This window comes from Oxyura jamaicensis, chromosome 15 (assembly GCF_011077185.1).
Source record: "Oxyura jamaicensis isolate SHBP4307 breed ruddy duck chromosome 15, BPBGC_Ojam_1.0, whole genome shotgun sequence".
In the NCBI taxonomy this organism is placed as follows: domain Eukaryota; kingdom Metazoa; phylum Chordata; class Aves; order Anseriformes; family Anatidae; genus Oxyura; species Oxyura jamaicensis.
In genome coordinates, this window is record NC_048907.1 from 7,903,063 (window position 1) to 7,926,746 (window position 23,684).

General features: G+C 40.7%; 1 protein-coding gene across 4 annotated transcripts in view; it reads right to left on the reverse strand.

Moving 5' to 3' along the window:
* The window catches only part of SPPL3 (signal peptide peptidase like 3), a 53,060-nt gene continuing 29,376 nt past the window's right edge, over positions 1-23,684 (reverse strand). For 3 of the 4 annotated variants that reach the window (XM_035341058.1, XM_035341061.1, XM_035341060.1), the window contains exons 3-11: positions 17,789-17,883; positions 14,756-14,875; positions 11,419-11,497; positions 10,546-10,658; positions 5,733-5,839; positions 4,604-4,767; positions 3,135-3,334; positions 1,959-2,068; positions 1-1,209 (exon numbers count right to left, since the gene is read on the reverse strand). In XM_035341058.1, the coding sequence (XP_035196949.1) occupies positions 1,138-1,209; positions 1,959-2,068; positions 3,135-3,334; positions 4,604-4,767; positions 5,733-5,839; positions 10,546-10,658; positions 11,419-11,497; positions 14,756-14,875; positions 17,789-17,883 (1,060 nt within the window). In that variant the 3' untranslated portion in view covers positions 1-1,137. The remainder of the gene's footprint in view (positions 1,210-1,958; positions 2,069-3,134; positions 3,335-4,603; positions 4,768-5,732; positions 5,840-10,545; positions 10,659-11,418; positions 11,498-14,755; positions 14,876-17,788; positions 17,884-23,684) is intronic. The other variant, XM_035341059.1, reaches the window with a different exon arrangement.

Consider the following 23,684-nt stretch of genomic DNA (forward strand, 5'->3'; position numbering starts at 1 on the left):
TAGAAAATAGAAAAAATGTATTTACAAGTGATACATTACTATGATCAGAAAGCACAAAGACAATTGCTGCTATAATACATGCACTGGGTCAAGAAGGATCTACTAAAAACCTGCAAGGGAGCTGTTTGTAAAAAAAAAAAAAAAAAAGAAAGAAAAAAAAAAAGAAAGACACCCTTCCCATCCCCTCCCCCCTCAAACCAACAGGGGTGGGTTTCAACTTTTTTCTTCCCTAGTTTGCTACATTGATCAAAATCAAATATCCCCTAAAGTCCGTGAGTACAACCAAGACAAATACTACACTTGTTTTTAAACTGCAGGTTCAGTTTCAGGAAGGGGGAGAAAAACAGCAGCTCATTGTAGATTCATATACAAGAAAGCCAGAGTAAACTGCTCTACATGCTAAAAATTACAGCAAGCCCCTGTCTGCTACATAGCATGATCTTAGCAGGTTTTCCTTTTTATTTATTCATATATATATCTATATGTGTGTATATATATATGTATAAAAATCGTGCCCTTTTTCACTGCAACATGACATCTGGGTGGAAACGTAACTTGTTACAACAAATTTTTATATGTTTACTGCAAGAAGTCACTCAATGTCTGTGGATTTAATAAGTAACCTCACACCACAGGAAATATTTAATAAATCAAAAAAAAAATATTGTGACAGAAGACCTCTGTCTCAGTTCTCTTCAAAACCGAAGTCCAACAGGAAACTGGTCCCAATGTATATGAGCGTTTGCTGAAGAAGCTTCAGTTTGCCTAACCATTTTTCTTTTAGTGTTCACAAGTTTTTGAACGACTTCAAGCCGTTTTCAGTTTCTAGTCTGTCTCTTCCTCTCTCACATAGGTAATAGTCTGGTACTAATCCATTAGAGCGAGGAAAAGAGGAAAGTGGCTGCAGTTGCACAAAGGGTCCCCAGTTCCACATCTGCAGGGAGATACGGAGTCGCGTGGAGCTCCAGAACCTTAGCTTTTTTCTTTTTCCTCCTTTCAATGCAAAGTCCTTTCATACAAGTCCTGCAATTGGTACCTTCCCAAGTACCAGCCTGTCCAGCTTTAGGAGATGACAAAGCCACAAGTTAAAGTGAAAAGGACCAAGGCAGAAGTTCAGGTCACTTTCTATCTGTTCCATCATACTTCCAGGAAACGGGAGCTGCTGGACTTGGAGTGGAAAGGCTCAGACCACATGCGACGTAGATCGCCCTAAACAGCAGTGAAACAGCAGAAGGACCATTCACTCAGAAACCGTAAAGCCCCTTTAGAATTCAGATTTAAAAATACACATATATACACGTATACACATAAAATGCACGTAAGCATATCTTAAAGCAAATCTATTCTCCACCTGTTTTGCAGATTACAATAAGGACCATAAAACACATCCTTCCCACGGCAGGTCAAAATGCCTTATTTTTGTGACAGATTGACCTAAGTATTTCCTTCCCATCAGAAAACCATTTTATGTGGGCGGAAAATTCTTCCCTGTTTTATGCTTCAATCTAGAGTGCTAGATGTGTGTTTCAACAATAGCCCTGAAACAGTAAAGGTTACATTTTAAAATTTGACTTCAGAACAGGTGACTGGAAATAGGTAAATAAGGATCTGCCTCTCCTCTCTATTCAGCTTTTGCACAAACACTTTCTTTCACAACCAGCTGGATGAAGAGAAATTCACTTATTTAATTAAAACAGCACTTACAGTACCAGTAAAAATAAACTAAACAAGTATTACATGCATAGATTATTTTCTAGTTCAGGAACAAGTCTGTTACTCAGTCCTCCAAAATGAAGAGCCACCCCAGCAGCAGCAGTACCTTAGTTCTTGGCTGCGGCTGTTAAGGAGGAGCAAGGGCATGCAGCATCCTCGTGAGTACCGGTGACCAGTGCACGAGCACCGAACTCGCTTCCAGCTGACCCCCACTTTCCTGCCAGGAACATGTAAGCCTATCTTACCTTTAAATAGGCCATGGTGAGGAGCGGCAATAAAGTAAAAGGTACCAAATACAGGAGGGCGGGCTGGGCTGCCCGGTGAATACGAGAAGCTACTGTTGCAGTTAATAGACCTGTAAAAGAAAAAAGTGCCTATAAATATCTTTAGTAGCACATGGATCTTTTCTATCATTTCATCCACAGGTGGTTTCCTTCCCCACCATTTTAAGATAGTCTACGGAAAAGTTACCTGCCTGTGCTTAGCTTTCCCTGAAGAGATATGAAACAAGCAAAAAGGGAAGTTGCTCTATTTTAGTATTAGGCTCTGTTGAGCCACCTGCTCCGGTTTTGAATCTCAAAAACTAAGCTAATAATAACACAACCAAAACATAATAGAAGGCAAAGGGGAGGAAGTTGAAAGCACACACCAAATTGGTTTACGTGCTCCTCCAGTACCGGTACCTCTCAAGACCGTTGGTCTGAGGCCCCTCGCCTGAGAAACGAGGGGCTGTGAGGAAGGATTGTACACACCAGGAATGCTTTTCCTGGATACGTGCCCAAAAGGAACATACGGGGGAAAGACAGGGGGCGGCAGGGGAGAGGCAAGCAGGAGACGGTCTTTCCTTTTCATCCTCTAAAGGACTACACAAGTTCCGGGTATGCACACGCATATCCTGACCTTCGGGGAAAATCTATTTTGTGTTAGTGAGGAAAGGGATGGCTACATCAAATTACAAACAGCATTCTACTTGTGGCTATTTACAATTTTCTGCATGTGCTAAAATGTCACAGGATCATAAGCATTTACATTAGAATACAAAAATGGTGGAAATACATAAAATGAATTCTCAAGATGTACTATTGCACAGCATAACCCATCTAGAAATTCTGCATAACCCAGCTGTGAGCTATGACACCTTCTGTACTAGTAAAGCAAGGTATAAGAAGTTGCTCACAGAAAGACACCGATAACCTCTTTCATCCTCTAAATAAATACACCAAAAATAATTTAAAACAGAACTCTAGAAGTTTATCTCCCTAGACCATGCCAGTGAAAACCAAGAGAGGAAGATTAAAAAAGAACATAACCAAGCAGTCTCCCAAAGCCTCTTTACCTTTTGTTTCATCATCTTTTAAACCTACTACAATAATCCCACTCCTGCTCACTAAGCAGCTATCCATATTAAACCAATTACTCACCTACAAAATATCCAATAAGTGTGCAGTGAAAGTAAGAGACCTTCTGCATACGTCCAGAGATGTTCCCTGGTCCTGGAGCACCACAGGAGTCACTGTTGGCTTGTTTTTTGTAGTTATCATAACGCAGGACAAAGCAGAGTAGAAGACCCGGCATCACAATATCTCCGATCCCCAGCATAGAGAAGTGGCTGCCTGTGGAACTGGAGAGCAACCGAAATTGGGTTTGTGCCCAGCATAGAGGGTGACAAGCTCTAGACTCCTCCACTTTGTTTCTGAGCTTCATTTTGCATGGGCTGACTTTCTACTGGCCACCTTGTATGTAGTAGAAGCTCCTACGTAAATACCTGCTACTAGTGATCTTTCCTCACATGACACCGTTCCAGCTCAGTTTTCAACGTACCTATTTTGACACTAATAACACTTTGCTCCAAACCTGTTTGTTTCTACCAGCAGTGTTTAAGCTTCTTTGCTGTAAGTCACTCAGTGTAACGGATCCATCAGCTCGGTACCTCAGTTTTCTCTCTTCTAGATGTGAACGGGAGGTAGGTCTCAGCTGACAATTTCACCAAACTACTTGACTAACACTGATGAACACTGCACCTCCATTCTAGTGTACATAGATCACCTCTAATACGTGACAGTAAGTCAGTTTATGGACTTCTGATCTTTATCTTAATTCGGACAAAATGCACGTAAACCTACAGCTTTATCAGATTCCCAGAAAAGAGCCAACCGCTAAGCAGATTAAGAACTAAAACCAGCCATTATCTTAAAGCCAAGATCTTTTTCATGAAATGATACCAAATTAATTTGTCACAGAATGAACCAAACAGTTTTGTTTTTATCATTGCAGAGAATAGTTTCCTAATCCCTGCAATTTCAGAACCTCAACTTCTAAAGAAACAAGAATAGAGTAAATTAGCCAACTTAACCTGCTGCATGACTTCTGAAGCTTGAGCTTATTGCTGTATCAGGCCTACGTGTATCTAGCTCAAAATCTGAAACATCAAGGAGCCCCTGCAGCAGAGAGATGTGGAATAATCTCCCTCCAACATAGCATTTAACCCAGTAACCTTTGTTGCTTAGATCAGTTTCTAACTCCCACCCCACAATTATGCATTAATCAAGACTAACGTTACAGTAAACCTAAGCTCTTTTTGCTTTTAAGCATTAGGTCATGCTACAACAGTGACCATTAAATTGCAGAACTCACATTTATGTCAAAAAACATATCCTGGTCTGAACGAGCCACTTTTCAACCCAATTAGGATCGTTATCTGCATGCTATGAGACAGCAAATGCAAAGCATCCAATCCTTACAACTCGTTATTTTACCGATCTTCATGATGAAGGAGGAGTGACTAAACAGGGAACTAAGCTGGTATTTTCCAATAGAGTTAGTGCTAATGAGAAGTATGGTCAGGAAATACTTTTCTTAGATAGTACTGTAAAAGAACTGCCGATTTTACCTTGGAAATACAAGTTTACCAGGCAGCGACAGGCGGGGAACATCTCTACCCACATTTGGTCCCAGGTGAAGTTTCCGGGATAAAACGTCAAGGGGATTATCAGCTGGTTGCGTGGCCACTTTCACCATAACATTGCTGTTAAAGATGTAGGCAGAAAAAAAGACCTACAGAACAAGGAAATCGTTAAAAATGACAAACTGCAATTGTATAGCAACTCAAAGTGGCTTGCCTTTTTTTTTTTTTTGACTCTTTGCTTCATTTATCCAAGGAAAGAAAGGATGTTATCTACTTTTCCAGACACAAACACTCTAAGTTTGATAATAAAAACCAAAATGTATTTTAAAAACAATCAGATGAAGTTTTTTACACTATTAATCCTGAAGAATAACTGGAATATACTGTCTGATATCAAGATACCAATCAACAGAAGAAGATCCTTTGGCAAAGGATCTCTCTGGACTACAAGCACCAGCAAAGGGAGGTAATAGGGCACTGAAAATATGAGAAAGCTGGAAGAGAGAAGAGAGAGTGAAGTGCTCACTCATAAAATGCATGATACAACACTTATTTCAAAAAGGCCTTTACACTACAGCTCATCGTGCTGGGAAACTGACTCACTGCCAGAGCTGTCAACAAGTGCCTTCCTGAATCAGCGCTCACTGTTATGCAAAGGTAAAACCAAATCCTTTCAGTATTACAAAGGACATCATTCTGTCAGCTTTCTTGTAAAACTGCTGTAAGATTTTATGCCAACTTGACTGGCTATAAATCAGTTTGCATTTCTATTTTGCAGATTCCACTGCTAATCAGCAGTTGGCATGCACGTACTGCACGAGCGTGGATAAGGCTTCCCATTTACTTGGAAACACTTATTCTGATCTGCAGCCAAGATTTCAAAATTTGAGGTCTAACTTTTTCTTACAATATGCCAAAGTTGAAATATTCTAATCACGTTTCTGCTTTTGTTAACTAATCAGTGACGAGATCATTTTGTATTCTGCTGCAGACTTTAACTTCCCGGAATGGAGCAATGAAGCTCATCGATTCCATACTGGTACATCTCATGTAAAAATGGCCCAAAGCCAACTACAAATCCAAAGGATGAAAAAAGTTTTAGCAAAACACTTACCCAAAAGACATCATAAATTAGTAACCCAGAGAGTAGCAAGCAGGAAACCTTCAGGCTCGGCAGCCGGACGAAGGCTATCATTGCAACACACAGGCCCATAGCCAGAGCTACAAATGCAAATACGTAATTAGTGCATTAAAAAAACAAAAAAGGCAACAACAACAAAACCAAGCCAACGTTCCCTCCCCCCAAAAAAACAAAAGAAACCTGTTTGCATCTGTGCAACACCGCACACGCTAGATAATTTTCCAGTATATTTTCTATTATATTCCAGATAGTGAAATTCTTCTTAGCAGAGTTAAGGAAAGACAAAACACACTCAGGAATGTAGCCTACCCAACAATAGGGAAAAAAATGCAGGCAAGCCTTCTAAATTCTCTCCCAAGGCCTAGCTTTCAGTCCGACCAAAAAGCTGACCTGACTGCTGCCGCACGCTCAGCGTTGTCAGTTCTCTGACATGATCAGACACGTGCAACGTGAAATTAAACCTTAAATGTAACTTGCATGTTCAGATAGGGGAGGTGGGGGAGCCCTTTCTCTGCAGCTGCAATCCAACTCCCTATGTATTTTGTCAGAGTAGAAAACTAAGACGTCACACTAAAAAAAATCCCCGTTTTCACATATTTGTGATTTCCTGCTTCTTTGAGCCTAACCTTAGATGCTGAAGATACTCAGCCGACAATAAATACATTTCAACTGGTTACAAGTAAATCCCTAGGGAAAAAAAAACAAACCAAACCAAAATCTTTCATCTCCGGTATGTTTACGAGGAATAACGGAGCCCTGTTGGGACCAGATTTCACTTAAGTACGCAGACATTTCTAAACAAAATGCACTTGTTTAACACGCCATAGAATTCATTAAAAAAAAAATCAGATCCTATTCTGACCAAGTGAAACCCTAGGGAAAATAGGGTCGTTAAGTACAAGCCCAGCAGCCTGACAGCTTGAGCCGCCAAGCTCACGAGTTAACATTGTAACGCTATAATTACGTAACTGTGAAAATGTTTTACGCTTGCATTTCATCTGTAAGATGTGGAGTTCTTCCATCAAAACACTATGGAAACATTTCAGTGCAGATTCAAGAGAAAAAGCTGCCATGAAGCAATTGCCAAGGTGGCCGCCTGCAGTGCCCAGGGCTTGCATCCTGGCCAGGACTTTGCCAAACCCACCTTACCTTTTGGATTGACAAGCTTAACGTAACTCTCCGTGGCACGGCTGCTAGTTTTAATGAAGTAATAGGATTATTCAGATAAAAATGTACCCTAAATCACGCTGCATAATTGCAACTCGTTATAAAACATAAGCAAATTATTGAGGTTTAAAGAATTTGACACAGCAAAGCAGCAAGAAAAAGAACTGCTTTCAGTAATTCAATATAGCCTTCAGTTACAGACTTCGTCTGGCAGAGGAGCAAATACAAGGGAACAGTCTGTCTTAAAGAGATTTCTCTAAAGCCAATGCTAATAATAGCTCAAGCTAGCCTATATTCAGGAGAGGATTTCCAGGTTATAATTAACTAGGAATATTTTAACCAACGTGGAGTTTTAGCTATTGTTCACACACTCCATTTCTGTGTCACTGAAATGAACACAGGCACACATGCAACACGCTTCCATCATACTAAGCAAGTACTGGATTTAAAAGGGAATGGAAAAATCTCCTTTACATCACAGTGAAATGCACACACTAATAATCGTGCAGTTTTGCAACTGCTTTAAGAAATATTGGTAAATTTAAAAACAAAAAGGAAGCCAGGAAGCCCAAGAGCAAGTGCTAGTAATACAGGCCAAAGGGCAGCCAAGCCACCAGCAGGTTTCTGTAAAACAAAGCCAGTTCCTTCTCCAATGAAAAAATTCAGCAATCACACAAGAAGCAAAGTCAACCATACCCAAGTTCATGGATGGAGCTGACAAACTCCGTAAGGCAGATCTCCACTGAAAGGCACTCTAAATTAGAGAGGGGGAGAGAACAGGAGCACGCTGCGCAAACGGCAGCTCAGTTGGAGGGCTGCTCAACTGCTCCTCAGAGCTGATATGGAAGAACTGAAAGGGTTAACATTCAATCAAGTGAATGGATTGACTTCCAAGTCCCTGCAAGCACTCTTATGGAATAAGGATATTCTGAGGATTAACAATAGTCTTGCATATGCGATGAGACTCTCAGACGCAGTGCATTGTTCAGTCCTATTGCACTACCACAGCCAGAACAGATGAAACTACTGAGGTTCTGGTGGTGTGGTTTCTGGCTTACAAAGCATTATGCAAACTGGCAGGGCTTAAACTTCCCCCACAAGCCACCAGTTGGCCTCTGAAACAAATGGGTGCTGAAGTTCTGATCTAATTACGTATCTACAAAACTCTCAGAGCATGTTTTAAAAAGCAGAAATAAGAATGCGCATCATGAAGCAGCTTCTGCCCAATTGCTGCGGCAGTTAAGGTCTGCAGCAGTTCCCGGGGTATCCCAGGCCCTTCAGCTCACCCCACAGCTATGGGTGGATATGCATATATCTACTGCATTCCCATGTTTCATCTCTGGGTATTTCCACTACTTAGGAAAGCTCCTAAGCAGGCTTTACCAGCTGACAGCGACCACTCTGGATGACTCTGACATCAGCCTGTCCCCTGTGAGAACCAGCACTTCAAGACTCATGAACGTACATCATCGCAGGCCAGAGCAACCCGCTGGAGACATCATCTTCGCATTCTATCTGATAACATCCCTAGATTTTAGAAGCAGTTTGACCAGCTACTGGAGAGATGAGGGAACTGTGGTATTTGCACAATTAAGGCTGTTCTGGCAGGAAGCACTGTACCTCGATTCTGCAGGAAATGGGAAAGGCCAGTAACTATTTCTCTTCCTTTTCTCCTAGCCCAAAAGTAGCAATACGCTCTGCTAACAAGCCAACTGCACAACGAGCCCTGCCCCACTGCTGCCTCGAGCCTGCAGCCCGAGCGATGCGAGGCACGTTCACAACATCTGCTTCATTTCTGCTGACAGCGAACCAGAAGATCAACGCGCAGGGGAGGAGCCGGATCGCAGCGCCGCGAGCAGACGCAGCCTCAAAGGCTAGTGAGCGCTCCGCCTGCGTGTGCTACCCAGCACCACCTCCTGCCCACGCTTCGCTCCAAACAAGGTGAATTGGGGTCTCAACTATGCAGCTACAGAGAAGAGAAGGGTGAAGGCAGAGATGACGTGATCCCGCTTGCAGCACTACAGCACAAGGAGCAAACTGGCGGTCTCGGTTCTCTGATGAACACCAATAAATGCTGTTCTCTGTTCAATGTCACTGATGGATGTTGGTGTAGTTGTATTTAAACAAACTAAAGGAGGCTTACCTATATTGTACAATCTCACTTAATATAAAATACATAAAATACTCCAAAGCTACATGTAAATCATAAACAACCAGAGAGAAATAAACCCCAGAAGCCACTCTGTGCCAGTTCAGTACTCTGTAATTATCTCACAGCCCGCTCTTTCAGAGTGAAGTGCTCACAAAAATAACTGTTTGAAGTGAATGCTTCTGTCAGCTTCTCAGGGTAGACAAGTCTTTTCAGATTGTGTCAAAATCCACGCTTGAAGTTGCATTTACCTGTGTAGCTACTGCAGAGCAACAAGCACCCTTGATTTCATGGTGGACCAGTCTGCTTTGAACAAACACCACCCACATTTTTCTGTTTAGTATCTGAGTGTTTTATAAGCTATGCCCTAGTATATAACAGGTGGAGCTTTTACAGCAGCAAAAAGCATGAATGAAACATAATCCCCATATACAAGAGAAATACTCAAGGTGCCATGACAGCTTCCAGTGCTAAGGACTTGTTGCTTCTGTCTCATTTAGGAGGAGCTAGAAAGCTGATGGGACATAGGCTTTTTTATCACAAGAAGCAAATCCAAGGTAGGTAATGCTGTTCCAGCTATTTTTCCTCAAGCAATCACCACCTCAGGGTGCCACTTCGCAAGATGGCTTCAGCCAATTTAGCTGCCTGACACTGCTGAGGAGCGGAGGTCCCGCTCCAGCCTACCCCTTCAGCCCTTTGCTATCGTATCCGCTCCGTCCTCTCACCACTTACCTTTTGCCAAATTTAGCACATACCTGACTGCACAACAATCCAATTCACCTCACTGCAGGCAGCAGAAAAACAGCCTGGTAAAAGAGTACGCTGCCGTTCTAGTGAGCTGAATCAGTTTGCCATGTGATTAAATGAATGCCAGAGCTAGCACAAGGGATTTGGAAGGCAGGAGGGGAGGAGGAAAGCTCCTTGTGGGAACAGTAAGCTGTAAATTCAGTTCAACCAGAAGGAAAAAAATAAATCACACCTTCAAGCCAACTGGATGCCTGCCAGCTTCACCCATCTCACCATCCTAACTGGCAAGCATCAAAGAGATCAAAGACAGCTAGCTACTGTGAACTGTCTCCCAACAAATTATTTGATCATCTGAACCAAAACCCAACGCAACGCACAGCAAAAATTAACCGGATTGTTGAGACCAAGTTATGATTCATAAGTGACTGCTGTCTCCACACATCTTTAACTAAAACTGGCAATTCAGCCTACACCGCATGAGTGCAGATCATCTCTCATGGATGTTCTGGCAATTCCTCGGAAGCTTTTCCAAACCAGAAAAACAGGTGTCCCGAACATTACCCCGGCGCGTTTCTGACAGGGCTTCTTCTCAGGGAGTCTACCACAAACATTACAATCCAGCAAGGCATTAATAACAGCAAATTTCACCAATCATCAGCGGGTGACTGGATGTGTTAGAACAGGCACAAACTTGCAGTCAAATCCCTTGATTCACATACTCACCGTCCATAAGGAGCCAGTGGCCAGTGAGGACCCAGATAAGTACAAGCATCACAGACAGAGAAAATGAGAGCAACTCAGCAGCAGTGAAACGCCCACAGCAGCCAAAGGAAATCCTAGGAACAACATGTAAACATAAGCTGCAAGACTTTTATGTTTCCATTTAAAGAACAGAAAATGGATGCTACCGGAACAGAGCTCAACTGCTGATGAAAGACGCCAAGAACAACTGAGGGGAAGCTCCTTTGCCCCTTTGGTAGGTACCAAAACAGCAACAAAATACAAGCTTTCCTCACATTCAGATCATGTTTGTAAAGCCTGAACTACGAAGATGGGGAAAAAAAAAAAAAAAAAAAAAGAAACAACCTGTAAATCTTGGCACCTCTCTTAAAATTGTTAGTACGAATGGTATTTCCTGGTACCATCTATGATAGTGCTTTTTGGAGCACAATCTCCAGTCACACGGTAAGGAAAAAATTAGTTTCCAACAATCTTCATTTTCACTAGCATAACTACAATCCCTGAAAAACCCAGCATTATCATCCATACTTTAATGTTAACAAACATTAAAACCCAGTACTAATTCTGAAACTGAATTCTCAGCCAAAATAACCCAAACTTCTTAAATGCTGCTGTTGGGAAATCTAGTCTCCTGCAATTGTATTGGATTTTCCAGGCCGGCAAGCATGCGTGACTTGCAGAAATTGTGCTTCCTAGTTTCAAAGTGGAAACACAGTGTTCACACACACACAAAATATGCACGAACTTCAGCCCCGAGGTTAATGCTCATAACCGAAGACTCTGTTAAAGAATTCTCATTAAAAGAAATGAATACAGCATACGAGAAGAGGAACAAAGCATTTCTCAAGTCCTTACTTGTTTTGAGGCGAACAAGGCCGTGTTAAGTACTGGCACATCGGGAGCAGAAGGAAAGCAAAAGCTATTGTTGCAAGGACTAGAAAAAGAAGAAAAGGTAATATTAGTACATTCAGACCTGATTTCTACAGTACACAAACAAGCTTCACCAATTTGAAAAAGCTCTTGCAACAATGTCCTATTACCATATGCTGCGGAATTATTAAAGCAAGAGCAGTTAAAGACTCCAAGGTTTTCTGCAGAACTTCTATTGCTTTCAAACTGCAATCAAAATAAAAGCTCTCAAAGGAATTAAACGCTCCTTTCTCCAAACGTATAAAAAATAACAAACAAATCAGTCTCAAAGCTGTTCATGATCATGTCAACAAGAAAAACAATTTCCAAACATTCTACAAGTCAACAAAAACTTAAGAACTTGCTACAAACTGGTTGTGAGATTCTTTTACAATTCTTTAACATACGGCAGACTAAGGCAGCATAATAAAGGGGTTCTCTGGCTTTTCAACTCAGTCACTTTTTTCCCCCTTCTTACTCACAACTGTTTATTGATTACTGAATTATATTACAACTTAAGAATTGGTAAAATATGCAGTGCTTTAAGTTTTTGAAAACAGGGAAAATGATAAAACCACATAAATAACCAAAAGGACCATTTCCATAAATACTTTTTTTTTTTTTTTCCCCAAAAAAAGCTTATTTATTCCACCCAAACATCTGTAAAAACGTTTAGTAACTGCTGGTGTTTATAATCATTCTTTCCTTCCTTCCTTTTTTTTTTTTTCTTTTTCTTTTTCTATTTAATAATAGCACTGAACTTGTATTAAGGGCTGTTTAAAAGACTGAGGGCTTGGAGAAACAGACATGTCAGCAGCACTAACACAGCATCCAGAACTGCTGTAGCAAGAACAGACCAACATAAAAACAGAAGGATAGTTTGACATTTTCTGGATGCTTTTCTCTACTTGTTCCTTAAAAACTTGTGGTGTTAGTTTTTGCTTTTTGGAAGGAATTATTATTTTTTTATTTTCTCAAGCTAAGATGATAGGGAGTCTCTTTATTACACAGCCTGAGCCAATTTGGTTTGTTCAAACCACATCTTTCCACCTCTCAGTTCTGCCCCTTCTGGTAGGAGGAAGATAAAATAAACAAACAAACAAATTCACACCAAAAAAAAAAGGTGTCAGCAAACAGCACCATGGAAACTCACAGTTCTATCAGTATTTCAGAAAGGAAATATTAAAAAAAAAAAAAAAAAAAAAAAAAAAAGCAGAATGGGTAGAGAAAGAACGAAGAGTGTAGCAACTCTGCATGGGTTTACCTAGGACCCTTCTCAGAAGTGCTTGGCCCAAGGGTAAAACCTGTGCTCCTGCTGCCCCGCATCCCACATCCCCATTGCCTGCCTGCCCTGTGCCCCACTCAGCCTTCATCACAGCTGAACTGACCCTTTCTCACCCAAAGTGATGCTCTTTGGCCTTGAAATCTGTCTTTTCCCCCTTCTCCCCCACCAGCTCTGCTCAGAGAACCCTGCACCTACTGTCCCGGCATCCGCAGCCACCGCTGCCCGCAGCCGGGCTCTCCCGGAGCGGACAAGAATTCAGATGTAATTACACCAGGACACGTTTGTCCAGGAGTACCCCATCTCTCTCCTTACTGTCCAGGCTTCCAGCTGGGTGTTTCTGTTTCCCTTCAGTCTCAGCACCCATCATTTGATTGGGAATCCCTCGTCTTAACTCCTGTCTGCAGGCAGCTGCCAGCTCTCCAGCTCTGCTGCTCCTCGCCCCTTGGCCTGCCTGCGGGTCCTCCCTTGCTCCCGACTCTTCCCCAAAGGCAAACCTTTGAGGCAGGCAGATTTACGAGTGGTTTAAGAAACCAGACACCAGACACCATAATTCAAAAGCACACACCCACATCAGCCTCTAAAATCTACAAAAAGGAGGATGCCAAATAGAACCACTGCAGCTTCAGAGGGGCCAAGTCCCCAGCCCCAGGTCCCCAGCCCAGCTCTGTAGCCTCCAAAGTCACCCAGTTCAGAGCTCCTGGGGCCAAAGGTCCCCCGTGCTCGAATGCAAGACCAGAGAAACAGTACCATAAACACGGCTTCAAGAATAAAGATACCCCAGGGCACTAATCCAAGCAGGCTCAATCCTCTTAAACCTGGAGCATGCCCCAGCCAACACAGCACAGTCGCACTACGTGCTACCAGCGTCACAAAGAAAGTTACAAGTGTCAGGGTCATTCTGGAAATAAGGCAGCAATAAGCTTGACATTAACATATTTTTCTCATCGTAAAGTTTCCCTTATCACCAGTATCTAGTGTATATTAGAATTTATTTGAAGTAATGATCTACTTTCAGTAGGGAAGAATGCATGTGACAGAGGCCGAAGCTGTAAGGGCAGTACCAGCAGGAGAGTGCCACTACGATTAGAGCTGGAGTCTCAAAATTCATTTCCAGAGGAGAGATTGAGATTTCACCCCTCGCCATCAGCCCTGTTTCAGAGGCTGGAGAGGATGCAGAGTTCAGGAGTTAAATAACGAGGGAGAAGCATGCACTGTGTGTACATGAAATGGGAGAAGTATTTAAGGGTTTAAAAGTCTTCACAGATTCAGCGTGTGGACTGAGGACAACTTTTAACAGCTTCTGCACATTTGGAGTAGTTAAAAAGAATCTCGTTTCCCTGAACAGCAGCTGGTCTCTGGGAAAGCTGCAGAAAGATCAAAAGGCTACAATTTTCCAAAAATCAAAGTCGTGATACTTACTTAAATGACAAAATGTAAATAATAATAAACTGGATCAGAGGACTTGCAATTTATTTGCAGACAATCATCTCATTTTTGTTCTAAATTCAAGCAGTGCAAGAGAATAATACTGAAAATGATAGGGAGACCCGAAGTATCCTTGAAACTAAGAAATCTGTATAAGTGCAAAATCCAAAATTAACCTAGGAAAAGACATCTGGATGCGATCTCCAGAGCTTCCTTCCAACCTGAATTATGCTATGATCCTACCATGTACCTGCGTTATGAAACAGCATGAACAGTTTTGAGTACTGATTTATAACAAGTGAACCATTTACTTAAAATAACACATCCAGCATCTTTCAAAACTCCTGCAATTTATAGTTCATTATATTTAGCAAATTTTTTAAGTGGAAAATACTTCTCAAATAATATTTGCCACTTTATTCATAGCTAAAGAGATATGAAAACGCGATCATGAAGCCTAATTAATTTGCTTAATACGTACTATGACATGCATTATAATTATCACCAACAATTAATTACATCAGTGCTTTCTGTTCTATTCAAATTATTACAAAGAGAAGAAAACTTAGTCACCTGCTGTGCATATTGTGAAGACAACTTGAACTGAGTCAAAGAAGAAGAACATAACTAGGAGAGACACAGATGCTCCGATCGGCAGGAACAATGCCTGGGTGGAATCAATGGTTTGAATACCTGTGGAGGAAAGAACGTGACATTTAATTTGAGCTACTTCTTACCACACACGTTCTGAAAGCCTGTCCTCACCAATGTTAATTCAGGCCCTTAACAATAGACTTCACTTCAGTGCTGGTGTAATAGGAATCGACGACGTCGAGATCCTCGTGCACGGCCACACCCAGGCACTGCGGGCGGCACCAAATTACTACAGCCAAGCAGCACTTTGGCAGCAGCTGGGTGTGTACACCAACACACCGGCTTCGCGGCAATTCAACAACAGCAAGTTGAAAACAGATCTCGGAATTTTTTCCTTGTGCCATAGGCAGAATGGATAAGAAGTTAAAAATTAACATTACCTGACCGTGAATCATGTAGCACATGATCTATGTGCCATGTTTTAACCTAAGCCACATGTACATGTTGAAGAGAGCACCCAAAGGTTTGGTTTAACCACTCAGCACGAGGAGAAGAGCCTGATTAGCAGCAGAGCTGCAGAGCATTAGGCTGACCTAGCTCATGCAAAGGGTGCTACAGCTCCTAACTCTGCCTGGATGATGCACTCAAATCGTATCACTGATTGCAATCACCAGATAACATCGAGCCTACCAACACAGGGCACTTTTTGAAAACACCCAAGTCATCTACCTGTTTATGAAACTGCTAACTCAGATCAGCATGCACCTTTTATCCCAAAAACCAACAAAAATTCACGCCTACATTTAATAGCTGGAAGCAATTTTAAACAGTGCAGAGATACGAAAGGATTTTATTCTGATTATTTCCCCCCAAATCAACCACGCAGAGAGGCTACACAGGCTATTAATAATGGGACAGGACACTTTTTACTATCATTCACCATGAGTTTTTAGAATTGCTAACTAATGATCAGGCTTTGAAAGCCCATCTATCCTCAAAATCAGACTAATACTTAACCAGTATTTGTAGCTGTATTTACATTTGATTGTGACAGGGGGAACCATACAAGACATACCTGTACAGCATTAAAATGTCAGGTAACATCTGGACCAGTCACTTGATTAGTATCTAAAGTGCCTCTAATGCAAAATTAGTACAAGACTCACAACCAAGTGAGACATAAAACCAGCCTAATACCACTGTATTATCCCAAAGCAATTGGACCTTGTTGTATGAAGCAGTTTTACCAGTTACAGGATTTTAAGAATAAGCTTTTACATTATTAAGCAGAATATCTATATATGTCTGTATGAACATATACACAAACATACACAAGTATATACATACACACAAGTTGTAAGCGTGTGTGTGTGTATAAAAATGTGTGTTTATCTTTTCCTGTAGAAGAGTGGCAAGTTGTCTAAGTCTTGGGTTACTTACAACTCAGTTATCAGGGTATCTAAGGATGTCAAAAAGCCTCAAACACAAGCGAAATACACTCACTAGTTTCTGCCATGCGTATTTCACCATTTTTATAAAAAAGATAACTAGAACAATGAGCATGGACATGTTGGTTACACTGCATGGTTGTTTACTATTTCTGATCAAGGACTTATTCTCAAACATAAGTAGCACGATAAATTTTAAAAATAAGAAGCAGAAGAACTCAAGTCACGGTATTTCTCTGTTACTGAGGTGTGACACAAAATGGTAAAATATAGACAGTCAGAGGTAACAGTGCTAAGACAGAAATTCCTATGTTCTAATCTGTGGCTTAGATCTAGTTCCTCCTGCTCTGAGAAAGAAAATGTATTCACATGCCCTTCAATTTCCCAAGAGAAAAACAAGAAATGACATATTACAAACCACCCTAGCATATGGGAATTAGTGCGTGCAATGTAAAATGTCAAAGTTCTTCATTTCATTTCTGATCATTCTGACAGCTAATCCCATTAATGTGCTTGTTCCCCAACCCCAGACTGTCTTCTCTTACTTCCCAGATTCCCAAAGCCTCAGCTGTTCATTGCTGAATCACTAACCACCTCTTTCTGTAACTGTGCTGTCAACGGAAACGGTCATCTGACAACAATGTAAACTGCAAGACACTGAATTAAAAACAAAAAGCAAAAAAATGCATGACATATTCAACACCCTATGTTATTATTTAGTAATTTTTAAGCTGTGTTTCTCATTTTAAACAAAGCAACCTAAGCATTCAAGGTTTTGTGTGCAGGGCTGCCCACATGTCCCAGTCTTGTTTTCTGAAAACGCTGAAACTTCATTCTAGAGTCTAGTCTCAGAGTATAGCCACATCAATTACTGTAAATTAAACTCAGGCATGAATTCACAGCACATTGTGTACAACACAGTCCACTCTAACTGTTCACACGTATCCTTTTGCTTGCAAAACAGTGCATCTCAAATGGCCAAGCTGTCTGGAATCTATTTTTACAGTAAGAGAGGGGACAATCACCGCATAAGAGCTGACAAGTTAATCCCCACTCTGAATAGATTGTGTGTAGACACATACTTTGTTGTCCATTTTAAATGAGTCACCCAAAGCCACGTGAAATCTATACTTCAATTTCTGTGTTGATAAAGCTGAATCATCCTTATAGATTCATTAGCATACCATGAGATTAAACCTTTAGCTGTCTACAGGCAGGCTAATACGTCATGCCATAGTGACAACCAGCAGACAAAGAGAAATTACTTTCCCTTCCATAACTGTGTTTTTAAAAATAAAGCAGTTTCCATTTCCAGGAAGACCTGACAAATTGCGCAGCAGGCAATTTCTATGCATTATGGAAACATTACACTGATGTTTTAAATTTAGCTTCCATGAACATGAACTAGATAGCAGTATTAGTGCAAAGCAAAATGTCAAGTGCCTATACAAAACAGTTCAATTATATCAGGTGAATCTACAAAGCATGAAACACATGACCGGATGAAACAGAAGAAGATGCAACACACTGAAGTGATGAAAGAAAGATAAGGAGTAAAGCTAACCCTTACTGTTATTGGTGCTGTTGCCATTAAAAGACCCAGCTGCGCTGCTATTGTCTTTCTCTTTGTCTTGATTCTCAAAGTCCATGTTAAGAGACCTGCAGGGAAAAAAAGCAAACTTAACAGGCAAATTTCAAACTCCTCTTTAGGTTTATCAGCTACGGTCTCATTACATTCTACTACTATAGCATCCTCTCCCTGGAACAGCCCTGGTTTTTAAGTGCTGATTATTTAAAACAAACAAACAAACAAACACAAAAAAAAAAAACAACATGTACATACCAGAAAATTAAAGAAAAAAACAATGTCCACAGTTACAGACAAGGCACGAAATCACACTTGGTCCAATACTGAGACTACTCACTGTAGTGTCTGAACTGCTAAGTGTTGACAACAAACCACAACAAAGATACTTATCTGCATTACTTGGAAGTGTAGAACATGATGGAAATACAGTAAAAGTTGAGATTCTCTGATGTATTTGAACTCTTTCCAAGTTATCATTTTGATCCTTTTCATTCAAATTTAACTATGTGGTTTCATGTTTAAAACCATATTCATTGTTTCCTTCTTCTAACTCTTGTAATGAATGATGACCAAAATTTGCCTGTAAGTAATTCCCTGCTCAATGCAAGCTCTTACTTAATTGAAACAGCTTCAGCAAAGCCTAGGAAATAACCATATAGGCATTACGGATATCTAGAGGAAGCTCTGAATAAATAGTACAAATTAATTCATCCATAGTAGCTGACAACGTTTCCCAGCGTACCCAGCTCTTCGTCTTTTCGTTTTGATATATATACCAAAAAGACTCCAAAATAAGACAGAATTTAATCATAAAAATAACTGCTGTCCAAAACAGATCCTAAATGAAATTCACTCATTTCAGAAAGTGAACCAACATTTGTTAGAATGTAATGTAGAAGTTGCATCAAAGTGACGAGCTGTGGCAAAAGTGATCAAATGCTATGTTGTTTTATATAAAAATATTAGCAATCAAGACTACCATGATAGTTTCTCATTATCATAACATGCATGCAAGTTGTCCATGACTTCTCTGTAGATTTATTTGCTCAAATAAGCTATAGAGAACCTTTGGAAGCACAGTACAGCTCTTCCCTCCAGCCTGCAGCAGCAGCAAATACCAAGTATTTGATACAACTTCCAGGGCAACAGGCATTCGACTTACAATTTTTTCCAGCTGAGCTGCAAGCAACCGCACTATGCAAAGTAAGCAAATTCTATTAATTTGAGAGACAAGGAAAAATACAACACCTACAGAATTGTATAAAAGACTGTATCGAAGTTATTTCATTTTAGGGTGTAGGTTCTCCACTGCAACGCAGAGGTAAGCAATTCTATGCCGCAGTCACACAGCCTGAAATCAAGCACATACAGGTCTGCAGGATCTAGACAGATGTGGTATATTAAAGAAAGGGAGGTTGAGTAGTTTTACTGTATAAACTTAAAAAGAAAAAAGGCTTTCCAGTTTAAAACTGCGTTGTAGTTCTATTATGCAAGTGCTCCCAGTATGAAGTTAAAGCCGGTTTTGGACTCAGACAAAACACAAGGAAGCTTCAAGCTTAGACTTACAGAAGAATACTTACTTCTACGCAGAACACAGGCATCAGCTAAAAAGTTATCAAAAATACAAACGGGCAACAGCCAACACTAATTCTAACAAATGGATCAGTTCTAAACACGTCTGTTATCCAGGCACTGGTACAGGCTGCCCAGGGCAGATCTGTTTTTTGGGGTGGTCCTGTGTGGAGCCAGAAGTTGGGCCTGATGATCCCTGTGAGTCCCTTCCACCTCGGGCCATTTTGTGATTCTCGCTTTTGTGGGGTGCTTTTATCTTTCATTCAAATTTCCTTTTTCCCCATTAATCCCCAATTAAGACCTACAGTTTTCATCTCAGGATATAAAAATCCAAGAGATGGCTTACAACCCTCCAGGGCTGGATCCAAGATTCAGCCAAACAAGATATATATTCATATATGTTTTTTCCTCAGAGCAGCGTTTCATTCTCCTGTAAATTAGCTCAGCTTAGCAAGAACATCACACCGTCATTCTGACTGTGGCAATGGGGAACTCCTCATCATTTCAGGAGCTATCAGCAAAGAAAACTGAAAATAAACTATTATTCCTACTGTTCACAAACAACTTCAGCCCATTTGCTTTCATTTCAATAGAAAATCAGCAATTACTACATTATCACCTGTAGACATCCTCACTTCAAAATTAAGCATAAACTATGAAATTACGGTCACTTAGCAACACAGTTGGTGAGCCAAGCCAACTTCTGAATCATCAGCACCCATTTTATGATTTGGCCCTTACCTCTGCTACAAATTATCACTAACATGATAAAAAAATGAGAGGTGATCACTAAAAACTGTATTTTAAAACAAGACATACTGAAAATGACTGTGCTGGAAGGAAACAGCAAGTCGAGAAGCATTTGCTTTTTTGTTCAAGTTTTTGCCTGGATTCCGAAAGCAGCATTCACTCAGCATCTCCTGTCAGGCAATCAACCACAGCTCTCTCTTCTGGGGGCCCCAGCAGTTCAAGCTGGTAGGATTTCTAGCACAGTGGTTCAAAGCAAGCCTCCCACAGGGAAGCACTCAGTAGGGTTACGCTGAGGCCAAAGCAATGAGTAAGCTGCTGGCACATTATTATCATGAAAGTTCAGATTCAACTATGGATCACTTCCATTGCAATAATGCTTTGGGGAAACCCTGCAGGAAAATATTCTTATGAAACAAAGGAGGAAATTTGAAAGCAAGCGTATCTCTAAAGAGTCAGCAGGAGAGGCAATATATCGAGAAGTTCCTTCTTGCTTTGCTCAGTGAAGACAGTCACCCGTATGAACAGCCCTGGCACTTTGAGAATTGCCTGATTTCAACTGCTCTACATAAAAAAATACAGTCAGACACTGAGCTGAGATAGTTTAATTCAAATGAATCAAATCTCCATGCGTATTACGGAGAGGCTAGAACACATTACGTGATCTAACATTGCCACAGTGGCTTATAAAGTGTTCCCGTGAGATTAAACGACGAGTCGCAATGCAAGATCTGGAGTGGGAAGAAGAACAGGGGAAATAATAGCAGAAAGTCCACTGCAAAACCATTCTCACGGACTAGATGGAGTACTGGCTCCTGAGTATGCCTGCAGAGCCACACATGCAAAGTCCCAGGACTCTGACTGGAGCATCTCACCCCCAGCAGGTGCTTCACACGCGTGCAGGTTTTTGTGGCTCTCCAGACCCCTCGTCTGCCCTGCCAGCGCTGTGGCTACAGATGCTTGTAAACTCCAGGCACACCCTTTGTCTTAGTGAGAAGCTATTTTTATTACTCCGCACACTATTACCAGAATTAGTCACACGTTTTATTTGAACATTTCAAGCCACTGCCATAGAGATAAATCTAGGGTTCTTACACCTACTTTGAAATTTCCTATTCAGCTCAAACACACATGCACGACACCCTGCTAACTAACGAAGATTAGGAAGGTGGACTCATCGTGGCTGCTGGCACTGTTTACGAACCACCAAAGAGAATGATCACCAAACTTACAATGTAAATAAGCAAGACAGAGTGGGAAAAAATAAGAAAATAAAACCAGTATGCATTGTTCCAGGATTGTACCAGGATTTATTCTATGGTCTTGAGGTCTCTCAAGCATGGCATACTTAATATGGGAAGACCAGAGATTCTTTGGTATGGGAAGGTCAGTCTTCATCTGCAGGCAGGAGATAACGCTTGCACCTGAGTTCTGCATTAGCTAATGAAGACAGCAAGGATCTGTGAGGACCTGCCGTCCCTGTTTCTGAAGTGGAGAGCAAACCACCTTATAGACAGTAAATGTTGCAGCATTGAAGACAAACAAACAAAAACTGTTTAAAAGCAGGGCAAACAATCCTCTGCAAATACTTGCAAAACAAAACTGGGCTTCGTTTTGATCAAGGAGGATCAAGTAACAGTTTAGCTTAAAAGCAGGAACTAGAACAGGTAGAGTATGGGTTAAATCAGGCTTTACATAACCATGTTTGAGTATGTGATAGGATAGAAAAAGATTTAGCTGCTACATGCCTACAAAGTAACTCCAACATTTCAGTCCCAGAAAAGCATCTATACAATAGGTGACTGTATGTGAAGAACCCCCACAAACAACCCATTTCCAGCTAAGCTCACCTCTTTAAAAATCCATAACTAGAACAAACATTTGCATGCTGCTGTTTACATCTTGTAAATGTTTGAAAGATTATACTTGCCTCTCTGACAGCCAACAACAAAGAGTACCAAGTACAAGGGCTGAGAGACGGTAAGAACATTTATGGGAGATGTTTAGAAGGGCTTGAAGCTAAAATTCCTGACCCTGAACAAATGCAGGAAGGAAATGTTCTTCTAGCCACAGTAAAAGAAGTGGGATCTCAAATGTATAAACTGTCCTTCATTCTGGAGGCTGACTTTACCCAGGACCTATTAGACATTCTTCTGAGTATTTTGGTGGTTTTTGTTTGTTTGTTGCTTGGTATGTTTTTTTTTGTTCCCCTGAAACCTCTTGCATTAGATTAGATCCACCACACACAAGGATTTCATCTTAATGACTCACCCACCCAATTCTTTCTGATCCTATTATTGAACTTCTGTTTATGTCACTTGCCAGCAGTATCATAATAACTCTACAGTAAGTACTTGTTTCTTTTCAGACTGAAATTTCCACAACATGAAGGTTATGTGAGGAGTGCCGTTTTCTTTTTGTCTTACCACGGCTCCATTTGAGATGAAGCACTCAAATTGAGATGAAGATGTTGTTCTCATTTCAGAACGAGCACCCTAAGCAGTAACTTTTGTCTTTCTGGCAAGTCGCTATTCTAAGAAAATCCACCCACTGCCAAAAGTTTTTATTTTACTACTTTGGGAATTTCCAGATAAGCATCATTTTGCAACTTACCACCACACTTAAATTTCTTACAAATCTGAATTGTATCTTGGACGCTGTTTTTAACAGCACTTCACAACCTTCTGTAAATAACTGCTTTTGACCTCACTCATTGACCAAACAGCTTGGAAGTTTACCCAAGTCATCATCAAAACTGTGGGTTTCAGCTCAGACATCTGCTAAAGAAGCTAAATATAGGTCTTTCATCAGAAATCAGTTTCAAAACTATCAGGCCCTATCTTGGTCTGCAATAGCTTGCGCCTTGGAGTCCTTAGGACACATGCAGAAGAAGTGGGCTAGAAGAGGGCATTTCCTCAGCTGGTTTGCATCCATCGCCATTCTACCATGTCATCCAACAGATTAGGTTCTTCTGAAGCTTGCAGTCCTTGTAAGGTGAATGGTTTTAAATGTAGTCATAGGACAATATAGTAAAAGAGCACGTGTATAGAGCAACAGGACAGAAAAGAGCAAGGGAAAATTCTTAAAAGCTTAGAAGCTCTGAGAAGGAGAGGCAATTTACGTTAAAGCACTCCTGCTGTTTCATATTGCATTATGTTTTCTCAATTTAATTTTGGTTTGAATAAAAGCTACAGGTCTTGCAGCCATATGCATAGTTCCCTTTTACACAACTGCATGAATTAATTTAAAGATTGAAGTAGACCCTCAACTATATGCTAGACTGACTCAGAGCTTTAAGAAAAGAAAAAAACAATTGGTATTCAAAGGCAACCTTTTATTTCTTTATTTGCAGTTTCTCTAGATTTTGTCTTCCTAAAGCTTTCTATTTTAATTTAATCAGCAGTGCTGTTACCTAATACTCACTAGCAAAAACAGACAGCTCTTATCAAAAATTGGCTCTTTCATTTTATGATTTGCTTAACTTATGACTGGGATTTAAAGCCTCTTATCCTAATAGCTGCAGCTTACATTATACTTATGACCATGGTTATCA